Genomic DNA, 13,987 nt, shown 5'->3' on the forward strand with positions numbered 1-13,987 from the left:
TGGTTCTCAAACTTTTTCGTGCCAAGGACCCCCAAATTGATATGTATTTGGCCGCGGACCCCCTCCTGAAAATATGTTGTGCCAGGGACCCCAGAAGCAAAGACTTGAGTTCAAAATGTTCGCCTTTTAAAAAAGATTTAAAGATTTGCACACATTTTCGAGATTTTTCAAAAATAGCAGATGTACAAGCTCATAGCGCGGCACTCGGTTAGATTATTCGAATAATGGAGAAGTATGTTTTTAGATTTTTTTTTTTTATCGACAAATTCTAAGTGATTCTTTATAATCGACTCAATCTATACGTTTGATTAACCACTTGAACCCTATTTCACACTTGTACAACGGTGTCGTACAGACAATTGACGATCTACAAGCTCATGATGCAATGCGTTGTCAGCTTGTAGATCGGCTATTTTAGCTTTTTCTGAGAGGCGATGATTTTATTAAAATAGATAATTTGTAATAATCGATTAAATCAATTATCAATGTTCAATTAACAGTGGCACCTCTAAACTTTAACACAGACATAACATAACAACATCATTCTCAGTACATTTGTAATAGAGAGAGCATTGAGAGGAATGTGCAGCATGACTATCTTGGAAGTGTGATGTCCAACTGGCTCAGTGTTATACAGAAAGCTAAATCAAGATCAAGTGCACTTCAGGTAGTTTAAATATCCGAACACACACTGATCGTCATCACATATTTCTGTGTCTGTGCCGATGTTTGGTTGTTTTCCATGACTTCAGTTGAGTTTTGTTTTACACCCCGGACCCCATACATCACAGGCTGAAAGATTGAGTATTAAAAAAATATTTGCTAATTCCAGCAGTAGGGCCCTTCTGGCTGTAAGAGCAGACCTAGACAGGCCCAGACACCCGCTGTGGCAGAGAATTTGTTTGGAATTCATGTCTCCGAGGAAAAAAAATGAAAAAAGACAGAGGGAGCCTCAAATCTTTAGATTTCTAATACCTTCCTTTAACTCATACCCCCATACCCTTCTGTCTGTGTTTCTGTTTTTCAAACTTCCTCTCCTCTCTCTTTATACCCCCCCCTCTCTCTCTCTCTCTCTCTCTCTCTCTCTCTCTCTCTCTCTCTCTCTCTCTCTCTCTCTCTCTCTCTCTCTCTCTCTCTCTGTCGTTGTCTTTGGCCAATGGATGACTGAAGTAATATTTCCATTGCATCGCATAGGAACTGGATAGGAGGGCATTGGATCCACATTAGTCAAACCCTCAGGTGTTACCGGGGCAACAGATATCGCCATCAACACGTTTTTTTATTTATATATATATGGACATTATTTTCTAAAACAAGATGTCCATTGTCTTTTGATGTGTGTAATATGTGTGGGGGATAGGAGGGTATTGCAGAGCTAGTATGATCAACATGGGCTTTTGTCTTGTTTTGTGTCTGACCACAAGAAGCTTTTGTGATTAAAAACGCTTGTCATGTTCACTCATACACACTCTCAGATAGGATATGAGTCTCAGCTGTGTGCATTCACAGATGTGGGGACCTTACAGTAACAGTTTGGCCCACAACATACATCATATAGCTACATTTGTTGGTGTTAATAAGTGCTGCGTTGAAGAGTAAACATGCAGAAGGTGATGACACGTCCTTTTTAACGTGAATTATCATCTTTTTTTGAAGCAGAATGGGAATAGGGACCAGAAAGGTGTGGTCTGAGTAAAGTGTGCGCGTGCGCGTGTGTGTGTGTGTGTGTGTGTGTGTGTGTGTGTGTGTGTGTGTGTGTGCGCGAGCGAGCGAGCGCACACACACACACAATTTTGACTATACTGGAGACATCTTTGGGTGTTGGGGTGTACAGCTGGTATTGATATCATGGCATGCTTGTGTGTGCAGGTCTCGTCGCACGCCACCCATTCCGTGTGTGTGTGTGTGTGTGTCTGTGTGTGTGTGTGTGTGTGTGCGCGCAGGCGAGCAGTGCAAAGCGAGCGACTGGCCCTAATGAATCCCATTCACTGAATCATGCGATATGGAGTTGGCAGTGTTGATGGTGGTGACTGCACGCTCACCGCCTTCCAGCTTGCAGAAATAAAAGTCATTCACTTCAGCTCCCACACAATGGCCCACTAAGTGCCTGCTCACACACACACACACACACACACACACACACACACACACACACACACGCACGCACGCACGCGCGCGCGCGCGCACTGTACCCAATCCCCCCTAGAGCCATCTATCTAGGCAGAGCTCTGCCATTGAAGTCATCGAAGGCACCGATTGTTCCCACTGCTTCCTGATAGAATGTAAAAACCAGCGAATGTTTCCAGGCAACAAATACACTTGCAGCCAGTACGCCTTGCCTGTGTTCTCAGGGCTAATATTGTAAAGCTGCGGACCGACGTTCAGTTCCACACATGTAATGGATCTCGATCTAAACGAGGTTTTGGACACCTCCGTGTTCCTGCTATTTTAGATGTGAGTTTTTTTGCCATGCAGTTTTAGCTGTTGTCCGATTTACACACAAGTCTAGTTTCCGCATCAGAAGTGGATATAGAAATAGTGGATCTACTGGTAGAAAAGTGGAATTGTACACCTTTAAAGCTCCCTGCCTGCCATGTACTTAAAGACTGTATTTAACTGCTACTCCAACGAAAGGGAATCAATGCCTCTTTTACAAATTAAGAAAACAATAACTGAGAATGAAGTTGTGTGGACCCAGAGGGCAAGAATGATGTCGAGGCCGCGGGCGAGGACAGAGGATCAATTTGCAGTTGTGGTTGGACTCGCCTTTAGCCAGGAGTGCTAAGCCCTGCACCAGAAATAAACCCACAGCTGTGGTAGTGGTGGTGGTGGGTTGTGTGTGTGTGTGTGTGTGTGTGTGTGTGTGTGTGTGTGTGTGTGTGTGTGTGTGTGTGTGTGTGTGTGTGTGTGTGTGTGTGTGTGTGTGTGTGTGTGTGTGTGTGTGTGTGTGTGTGTGTGTGTGTGTGCGCGTGTGCGTGCGTGTGCGTGTGCTTGTAAGAGAGAGAGAGAAAGGGCACTTCCATCAGCATTAAGCCATTAAGACCTGAGGCCGATTCTACCATCGGTAGTTCTCACACTTTCAAGATTTTTCAAAAATAGCAGATCTACAAGCTCGCAGCGCGGCACGAAGTGACACGCTGTGAGCTTGTATATCTGCTATTTTTGCGTAGCCAACGCTAAAATCTAAAATGACACCGGCGCTTTCCCCGGGTTTTAATGGGTTAAGCCCAGTCCGTACTTCGGCGTACGACAGTGTTCTGTGGAGAAAACAGAAACAGCCGATCGACCTACAAGCTCGGAGGTCTTGTAGGTCTGCTATTTTCGGTGGACGACACGTGATGGAGCATAGATTAGGCAACACACAGAGAGACCTGAGGTCATGATAACAGACCACAGGATTGAGTGTGAGAGACCTGGCTGCTTTGATCTCGCAACTGTCTGACCGCCGACCGGACACAGGTGTATGGGTGACCCCGAAATAAATATATAGGACTAAATCTCCAGATCTTTACATCCTCTGAGACTGCCTGTGTGTGTGCTGTCTGGATTGTGCGTGCCATATTAACCAAAACAAATGTTCCTATAACCCCACTTAAACAAAAACACACAGCAGCGCTGTCAGGTCCAATGTTCGCCGTCATTTTTCATGTGCCTTTGCAAGTGATCTCAGGATTTAGAGACAGAAACAATATGTTTATGTCGCAACCTTTATTTAATACATTCTGATATAACTGTAACTGCTACTGCTTATTAATGTTAAAAGTTCCACAGTTGCGGTGAAATTGTTGTGTAAGCCCTAATGATATCACCGATGACATCCACTGTCCACAGCAGCACATTTTCCTTGATGCCTTTCTAAACTAAACAATACAAGAGTGTAGGGATGCAGCAGTTACTCCAACTAATCAATTTAGTTGATTTTTCTTTAACAAAAAGAAGAACAAAAGAATCAATTATGAAAATAATAACAAAATGTAATTAAAAGTACAAGTACAATAGCAAAAATATTGACTATCTACACTGTAGATTCTAGAAGCTCACAAAGCGGCATGATGTGATACGTTGTGAGCGTGTAGCTCGGCTATTTCTGCGAGATACCAAAGAAATATAAAATAGGTCTTACGTGGCTATTCAATTGATTAATTGGTAAGAAAAATATTGATAGTTGCAGCCCTACACGAGTGTACTCAGTAGAGGGCAGACTTCTGCCACAACCTCTCCATTTTGCTCATTGGAAAGTTTGGCCTGATGGTGGCGCTAGGAAAGGTCATGGGGTCACCATAATCGAAAGGTTTCTTCATCCTGGGAGCATGAATGTGTACATCACATTTTCAAGAGGTAATTTTCATGTGTCCGGGGGGCACAGGGTGAGCAAGTTTCATTGAAATGAGTGGCCGGGGATTTTCTGTGCCCTCTCCATATACAATATACAGTAGATCAGTGAGTGGCACTGGGAGGGATAACATGTTTCTCTGCATGCTTTACGCCCTCCTGATTAAACGCCCTTTTTGTGATGTGTTTTTAACTAACCTTGCCTGTATGAGCTATGGGATATCTGAATTTCCCCTCGGGGATCAATAAAGTATCTATCTATCTATCTATCTCTCATGGTGACTCCATTGTGTATCAGAGGAGACACATGGTTGTCTACACCATTGGTTCTCAAAGTGGGGTCCTTGGGGGGACCCCTGGGGGCACCGAGTGCCGTGCTATGAGCTTGTAGATCTGCTATTTTTGAAAAATCCCTCGCACAAAATATTTTTTTGGGGCTCCTTGACATGAAAAATGTAAAGAACCACTGGTCTACACCCTCCCACAATTGTCTTAAAAAAAGAGAGGAGGAGAAGAAGAGATGGAGTGGTGGAGGCAAAACGTTGACGGCAGCAGTGGTGAATGAGGCAGCATTGGTATAACAGAGATCAAGTCACTGTAGTAGGAGTGGAGCCATATTCACATGGATCATCTTCTTCTGAGAATGGGCTGTGATGGAAATGCATGGCTGATTACAAACACTTATTCAATCAGCAGCCTGACAGCTGATCGTAGATGGGTGTGTGTGTGACCTGCATGAACAAAGGGCCTGATTTATACTGAGTTGTGCAGAGGTGTCACACACCTAAAATAGCTGACCTACAAACCCACAATGCATCACACTGTGACTTGTCGTATCGTATAAGCTTGTAGATCTGCTGGTGAGTGATACGATGCGCAACCAAGTACAGTATGAATCTGGCATAACGCGATGCTTCATTAGCAGTGGTGTAAAAGTAACTAAGTACATTTACTCAAGTGTACTTACTCTCCTCTCGTCTTTACAGATATCCGGGAGACGGCGTTCGTCTACGCCATCACGGCGGCGGGCGTGACCCACGCCGTGACGCAGGCCTGCAGCATGGGAGACCTCCTGCAGTGCGGCTGTGAGGCCACCCGGAGCAGAGCGCCTCCGCGGCCCATATCCTCCTCCTCCTCCACCTCCTCCTCCACCTCCTCCACTGGGGAGGGGGTGAAGTGGGAGTGGGGGGGCTGTGGAGACGACGTGGAGTTTGGTTATGAGAAATCAAAACAGTTTATGGATGCCAAGAGGAGACGAGGCAAGAGTGACATCAGGGCTCTGATTGACTTGCACAACAACGAGGCAGGCAGGCTGGTGCGTATGATGATGTCACCCATTCATTGGGTTGTCTAGTAGTTCACAGTGGTGGAAAGTAACTAAGTATGTTTACTCAAGTATTGTACTTGAGTACACTTTTCAGGATTTCTTTTTTTGCTGCAGTATTCCCAATTGTCTTTACTTTTACTTCTACTCCGCTACATCTCAGAGGCAAATATTGTACTTTTACTCCACTACAATTTCTTTTAACTTAAGTTACTAATTACTTTGTAGATTTTGATTATTATTACAAAACACACATTAACTACTTCAGCCCTATATACATTTCGGTCATTTATTTTCAAAAGATTTGTAAACATTTTATACATTTGAAAACTCGTGAAATGGGACATTCTGCATAAGGAGTACTTTCAACTTTTGGTACTTTAAGTACATTTTGATACCAATCCTTTTGTACTTTTTCTCAAGTAAATTTAGAATTTAGTAACAGTATTTCTACAATTACAATTACAAGTTACTTTTACTTAAGTAAAACATTTGAGTACTTTTTCCACCACTGCTAGTTCAGTGGTTTCCAGACAGTGTGGTGTGGCGTGAGACAAGTCCAGGTGTGCCCTGGGATTATGTGACAACCACACGTTATTATTGCAATATACACAACAATACAAAAAAAGTATTTATAATATCAGTACTTCGCACACTCAGTTTCCATAAAGGCAAATTCTATAATCTAAACAAATGAATGTTTCAACCTGGTGTCCCTAGTTTGAGCAAGTAAATAAAAAAACATTTACAGAGTGATACTGTACGAGTGATAACACAAGACTATTTTTGCGTGGATATAAATGCAGGTATGCCTTGAGATTTTGACTCTGGTGTGCTTTGGACACAGACAGTTTGAAAACCACTTGTCTAGTTCAATTCAAGACATTACACCAAAACAGGACAGGAATACTGTGTATGAATACAAATACTGTAATCGCTTTCGAAGGGGAAATCATATTGTTCTATTTTGAGGAGGATGTGGTAAAACATCAGACACACTTCCCAGTGCGTTCTGTATGCTGGGAGCTCACTCTCTCAACACATGTAAAATGGCATATTTTGGGGTTTTACGCACCAATTTCTTTCTGATTTTCCACAGGATATTACATTGAATGTTAAAGTTATACTAAGGTATACTAAATACTAAATGTTAAAGTTCCTCTTTCAGTGTTAAAGGGATAGTTCACCCCCCAAAATACTTTTTTTTAATCGATTAGTCACCCCATGGAGATGACGACCAGGGGTTCCGGTAGGAGACACAAAGAGTCTCCTTTGTGTCTCCTACCGGAACCCCTGCTTGTGATTAAATTATTGGCTTAGGAATGCGACAAAAACAAAGAAATATCCATGAATTCAAGTCTCTATGGGGTAAAAAATAATATTTTTTTGGTGAACTATCCCTTTAAATTGAGGAAAACAAGAGACATTTCTTCTTTCCAATCCACGTGGGTCAAGAAGGACATCACTAGGTCTACAACCTGAGAAATATTTGATATTGAATACGTGACATAAGGAAACTTAGTTGACCCCAGCCATAGCGCAGTTCAAGAAGAAACAGCATCTAGGCCAGTAATGATTCACTGTTCTATACTGTGTAGGGTTTTTTAGGAACAAAAGCATTGCTTGTCTTATGGAATGCTCCACCATTGCACCAAAGATCCAAAGGAAGAAAGATATCGCCTCCAGCCATATTTATGTAGCGCCCGTAAACCGATATTTCGAACAAGAATCAAGTTTCTGAAACACAAAAACAAGAGCGTGCCACACATTTTGTTCTCAAGCCTCCGAGGCACATAGCTTCTAACATCTCCCCGGCCCTTGTTAGAGTTTAAAGTTGCTCTTTTGTTACTCGCTTCTATCCCCGTGTATTTACACGGAGTGAATTATGGCCGGGACAAGTCAACTACCTATTGAAAAAAAGAGGCGGCGATATAGGAACCTTTTTTCGCTGTCTTTTTCTGGAGACCTTATGTCCTTTTTTAACCCATTTAGACCGGGAAAGCATCTGACTGTGCCATTTTTAGATTTCTTTGGCTATTCAAAAATAGCAGATATACAAGCTCGTAGCGCTGCACAGAGTGCCACGCTACGAGCTTGTATATCTGCTATTTTTGAAAAATCTTTGAATATATATATATGTTTTTTTTTTAAACATTTTGAACTCAAATCTTTGCTTCTGGAGGTCCCTTCGCTTTAAAAAATATATATTCAAAGATTTGCAAAAAAAATTGCAGATCTACAAGCTCATAGTGCCACACCATGACCTTGTAGATCTGCTATTGTTGAATAGCCAAAGACATGACAGAGATGCGTTCCCGGATTGAATGGGTTAAGAGGTTAATGACATGTTATTGCCGGGAAAGTCTTCCATCTCTCATTTGCTTTAGAGCTGTCAGCCATGGCTGGCCCCAGTTCGCTGCACACTCCTGCAGAAACGCCGATACGCGTTCACACAGCGAGAGACAGAGAGACAGACAGACAGAGAGAGAGAGAGAGAGAGAGAGAGGGTAGTCACACAAAAGCGTGATTTATACTTAGTTGCGTGCCGGTGTCGCGCATCAAAAATAGGTAATCTACAAAGCTCACAACGAGCTTGTAGATCGGCAATTTTTTGGTGCGCGACACGGCGCTAAACTAAGTACAAAACAGGCAAAACGGTTGCGATGCACTCGTCTGCTGGGGTCAAAGACAGGTAGACAGGAGGAAGGGAGGGGGAGGAGAGGAAAGGTGGAGAGGTGGGGTAATGTCCAATTATAGCATTAGCGTGCAGCTATTTGAACAAAACAACAGAGGGAACGTGCTGCACCACGGAGCAGTGGGGGAAGAAGTACTCAAGTGCTTTTTACACAAGTAAAAGTAGCAATACCACAAAGTAGAAATACTCTGTTACAAGTAAAAGTCAAAAATACTTAGTCAATAATAAATCTGATATACTAATACTAATCTAAATTTGCAAAGTAACTAGTAACTAAACTTTTGATTGTACCTTCAGTACTTGAGTAAATGTACTTAGTTACTTTCCACCACTGACGACACTTATTAAAGAGGTCTGGAAACAAGTGTGCTGTGCAGTGTGTGCATAATGTCTGTGCGCGCACATATTTGTGTGCATGTGCACGTGTGTGTGTGTGTGTGTGTGTGTGTGTGTGTGTGTGTGTGTGTGTGTGTGTGTGTGTGTGTGTGTGTGTGTGTGTGTGCGTGTGCGTGCACATATTTGTGTGTATGTGCACGTGTGTGTGTGTGTGTGTATGTGTGATGGGTTAATTATGTGCAGTATATAAGTGAATGATCTGTTGTCAAGGCTTGTTAGATGTAGGAAGGCCTGAGGCAATATGGAGGGAGAGGGGGGTTGGGGGGGTTAAATTCCTTCTGAATAGCGTCTACTTTTATCTCACCTATCTATCTATCTATCTGTGTGTGTGTGCGCGTGTGTGTGTGTGTGTGTGTGTGTGTGTGTGTGTGTGTGTGTGTGTGTGTGTGTGTGTGTGTGTGTGTGTGTGTGTGTGTGTGTGTGTGTGTGTGTGTGTGTGTGTGTGTGTGTGTGTGCGCGTGTGCGCTTGTGCGCGCGCGTGTGTGGGTGTGTACGTGCGCATGTGTCAGTGTCTGCATTTGTGCGTGTGTGTCAGTGTCTGCATGTGTGCCAGTGTGTGTGATATATCGCAAAAACACGACTATAAATTACACCTCTAGTGCGCTATTTTTCATTTGTCAAAAGCCGCATTGCTTCACTCTATAGTGACTGAATTAAACAAATGTCCTTTTCCTCTTCTCTCTCTCTCCCTCTCTGTCTCTTCTTTCCCCCTTCCACCTTCTTACTCAACCCCTTCCCCTTATTTTTTTTTTCCCCCCTTCCTTCCACTTCCTCAACCCCCATTATCTTACCCTCCCCTTGTGTCCCCCCCCACCCCCCCGACCCTGCCACCCACCCACTCCCTCCCCCCACGCCCGTCCGACCCACCAACAGGCGGTGAAGCTCTACATGCGGACGGAGTGCAAGTGCCACGGTCTGTCGGGCTCGTGCACGCTGCGCACGTGCTGGAAGAAGATGCCGCACTTCCGCGAGGTGGGCGACCGCCTGCTGGAGCGCTTCAACGGCGCCTCCAAGGTGATGGGCGGCAACGACGGCAAGACGCTCATCCCCGTGGGCCAGAACATCAAGCCGCCCGACCGGCAGGACCTCATCTACTCGGCCGAGTCGCCCGACTTCTGCCTGGCCAACCGGAAGACCGGCTCGCTGGGGACGCGGGGGCGCATGTGCAACAGCACGGCCATGGACGTCAGCGGGTGCGACCTGCTGTGCTGCGAGCGGGGCCACCGGGACGAGACGGTGGTGTTCGAGGAGAACTGCCTCTGCCGCTTCCACTGGTGCTGCGTGGTCCAGTGCAAGAAGTGCTCCGTCAGGAAAGAGCTCAGCCTTTGCCACTGATTAGCAGAACCCCACGCACCCCCCCGTTATCCGCCCTCCACCCCGCCACCCTCCCCTCTAGGGCTTGAAGGTAAAAGAAATACATGAATCAGTTGAAATAGTTTCACCTCAGCAGGGGGTTGGGGGATTCAACCTTTTGCACCAGATAAGATTAGTCAACCTCCTGGAAATGTTGTTGATTTTCAAGTAGTTATTGACCTCCCTGTGTGGTCAGTTCATTCCCAGACATTTAGACGCAACATTTTCCTGAAAGACGAATAGAGGAGCCAGCCAGAGGAAACAAAGGCACAGAAAATAATGTAAACACGTGGAAACAATGGAAACATTTCCAAACGCAAAAAGGGACGATAAGTCAAAATGGAGTGGTGTTGTTACAGTTCTCCACCTACAACATTGAAATGAAGGTACTCGTATTTCCTTTTTTCAAATAGGACCAAAGTGACCTGTTTAAAACATACACGCACCTTCCAAGTCAGTGAAGGAGCAGAAACAGGGCTTAAACTTTCTAAAGAGGACAAAAAAAAGAACTGTGCTTGAACAGTTTGGTGCCAGCGTCTATATCTACCAATTTAAACAGCAGACAGTGAAATCGACCTCGAACTGAGATCAGAGCTGCGTTTCAGATTTCACCCTACACTGGGACTGCTGATTTACCTGCATTGTGAAATGCTTATAAATTCATGTACTGGCCGCACGCCTAAACACAAAAGAAAAACCACACAACACAACACAAGGCGTTGTGTCTATATACTGTAAGCCTCTGTTTTGACTTCCCGGATCTAAATCGGAATCTGTTAAAACAAATTAAGCCTTGACACTGACAGCTCTAGCACCCCTTTCCACAGAGATAGTTCTAAAGTTTGCTGTAGGAACCAAAGCCACCATCCATGTGTGGCTATCCCATTACATTCAGCCCACTTTGTCTTTCCAAAGACACCCTTGTTGCTATTTGAAATGCTGTCAACTGTGTCACCCGACGATGCATCATCAACTGACATGGGAGGGTGTCCAACTTGCTTCCTACCTGGGAAACACAAAGAGCGGCAGCAGCTCTTGCTGCATCTGTACCGTTGAATACTATAAAATGGCTATACTTGGGAATGGCCATCTGGGACTTTTTGAGAAAGCCATTGTGTTCTAGAAATGTAGCTGGCACCATGTTGAAATTGAACAATGTGGCTTTTGCTCACGCCATTTTATATATTTAACCAAATGCTTGCTGTAAGGCATAGGAAGTTGCGATTGAATTGTCGTGACATTAAGAGAAACAAAAAGATTATCTGCAGAGTGGAGCTCAATGCAGAGTCAGACGTTACAGCTCGGCCCGCCGAACATTTTAGGAGGTTAACGGCTTCTGATTGAGTCATATTTAACCCTGTTTTAATTTCTGCAGCTACTTCCCTCCTGTTGCCACGGAGCAAAGAAGAAGACTGGAAAAAATCTGTGATTTTCACTTTAAACCAAATGTTTTGAGGTTGTAATGGGAGCATCCTTGTATACCACAATGGTGTGTGTCTCACAAGCACGTATAATAAACCATATGGAGTGAATGTTGAAACTACAGTTTCAATGTCCATCTCCCCCATGTATCAAAGCAAAACGCTTCTCAACCTCACCATACTTGGATCCGCTATTCCGCCTTTTGATTTTTATCCACTGAAAATGTATTCCACTTACAGGAAGGAAAGGCTCCACAGCGAAAGCTGGTTTTGTTTTGTTTTCCTACTGCTGTGTCAAAAATGCATGAAAAAGGGAAGTTTTTGGTCACATTTATCGCATAATGGAGGACACAATCAACACCATATGTGGTTGTGGAGTCAACCTGCCAGCGATGACTGTTATTTATACAAAGATACGATAACAAGACTACTCACAGCGCGCCGCCCCATTCCATCTCTCTCAAAAGCACTTTGGATACGGCCGCAGTGAACTTTACAGTAGCGTTCGACTGTTCTTTTATGTTTCAGCCTTATTTCTAAGCAAAAAAAAGCAAAACACTTTTTTTACACAACATTCGATACCAAGAAAAGATTATGTATTTTATCGTTTATGATATACAGGGCTATTGTAATAATGCACTTTCAACATTAGCTTTTGTGTAATGTGTGTGTGTGCACGCACATGTGTGTGTTCGTGCGTGCGTTCGTGCGCGTGTGTGTGTGTGTGTGTGTGTGTGTGTGTGTGTGTGTGTGTGTGTGTGTGTGTGTGTGTGTGTGTGTGTGTGTGTGTGTGTGTGTGTGTGTGTGTGTGTGTGTGTGTGTGTGTGTGTGTGTGTGTGTGTGTGTGTGTGTGTGTGTGCGTGTGTGTGCGCAAGTGTTGCGAGTGGGGTGTACGGATGGCCAGTCATCACCGTATCCTTTAACTGACAGTAACTTCATACTTTGGTGTATTTTTCAGTTGTTGTTAGATGTTTAACTACATTATGTTGGTTATTGAAAGCTCACTATTCATCTCTGACTCTCTGTCTAAATGTTTTTTTTGTTGGGCAGATAAGATCATGTGGTTTGGTTGCTTGTTGACTCAGGGGAGTAGGGGGATAAAGTTTAATTTATACTCCATCGCACCACGGTGTCGCTTCATGCCAACAAGAAGATTTTCAACAAGACAGGTTTAATAACAGCGTGGCTTCCATGTGGATTTTGGACTTTATGTGGCGAGACTATTTTGTCAGTCATCTACGTATGACTTCAGTCGTCTATGACGATTCTATGATATAACTCGAAATTTGGGCAAAGTTTCAATCTTCCATTATTATAAATTTAAAGAAAAAAAAAAATATATATATATTTAAAAAATGTATGTAAAAAGAAATGGAGGTATAACCTCTGTACTGTACTGGCAGCGTGCAGAAAACATTCACTGATCGGTTTGCAAGATTAGCCCCGGACGGACAGACCCACTTCTAGACGACTTGGCCCTTAGGAGCCACGCTGTAATGATCGGTTCTTGTCGACAAGCGACACAATCATACTACGGCGTATACAAGCCTCCCTCCAACATGTTAGATTTGTAATTTAAAAGTTTGTTCCCCATAAACCAATGTCATCTCAGTTATGTTACAGTCGTAAAATAGCAGACAATCTAATTATACCAGACAATGTTACTAGACTGCTTCAAGTTGCTCCATTTAGCCTCTTGTCTGAGTCTGTTTATAGGGTGTGTTCTTTTCCCTTCAGATTCCCATTCACCTACTGTACCTTTTACTGCTCTATGGAGGAGTTTATTGGCCGACACAGATATGGTTCACATTTCCCTAAACCATGTTGGTGCTAAAGGTAATCGATGTCCATTTTATCTATTATCAAACAAAAGTGAGAAAAGGATACTGCCATACTGGATGCTTAAATGTTATTCCTATGTTTGAATTAAAAACAAGACAAATATGACACATTCATATTATACCAGGTTGCAGATACATACATTGGCCGAACACAGTATTGCGGGTTGTCTTTAGATGCCATATTCTGAGAGGACATTGAGCCCTCATTGGCTAAATGACCAGCCAATGACGAAAAAGTCACGCAAAAGGACCAGCCAATGGGGAAAAAGTGACCACGAGCGAGTGTAGATATAGACCAGGTTTGGCAACCTGGTAAAAAGAAAAAGATTAGGCCTTGAGATTGGGCCGTTCACACCAAACATAGTCTCGCGTAGCCAGACAACTATTCCACAATCTCCGAATGCTATATCGTCTGGAACTACGCATCCCGAAATCCGAGAAAGGGAAATCTGTTTGTCATTTCCGTTCACGAAAATATATTTTGAAATATATTTACATTTTATTTTTGAATTTCCATTTCTGATAAGCAGCAGGCTATACATTTAGATTATTATTATTTACTTTTTTTAAAAACTTTTTTCTTTTTTAGGAAAGTAATAAATTAAATAATAAAATTACCCATAAA

At 43.4% G+C, this 13,987-nt stretch overlaps 1 protein-coding gene across 2 annotated transcripts in view; it reads left to right on the plus strand.

Moving 5' to 3' along the window:
- Positions 1–12,153, plus strand: part of wnt6b (wingless-type MMTV integration site family, member 6b) — a 58,294-nt gene extending 46,141 nt beyond the window's left edge. For both annotated transcript variants that reach the window (XM_084084445.1, XM_084084444.1), the window contains exons 3-4: positions 5,319–5,647; positions 9,621–12,153. In XM_084084445.1, coding sequence (XP_083940571.1) covers positions 5,319–5,647; positions 9,621–10,082 — 791 coding nt within the window. In that variant the 3' untranslated portion in view covers positions 10,083–12,153. The remainder of the gene's footprint in view (positions 1–5,318; positions 5,648–9,620) is intronic.
- Positions 12,154–13,987: the final 1,834 nt, after the last annotated feature.

Source organism: Gymnoscopelus microlampas, assembly GCF_963454915.1.
Source record: "Gymnoscopelus microlampas genome assembly, chromosome: 17".
In the NCBI taxonomy this organism is placed as follows: Eukaryota; Metazoa; Chordata; class Actinopteri; order Myctophiformes; family Myctophidae; genus Gymnoscopelus; species Gymnoscopelus microlampas.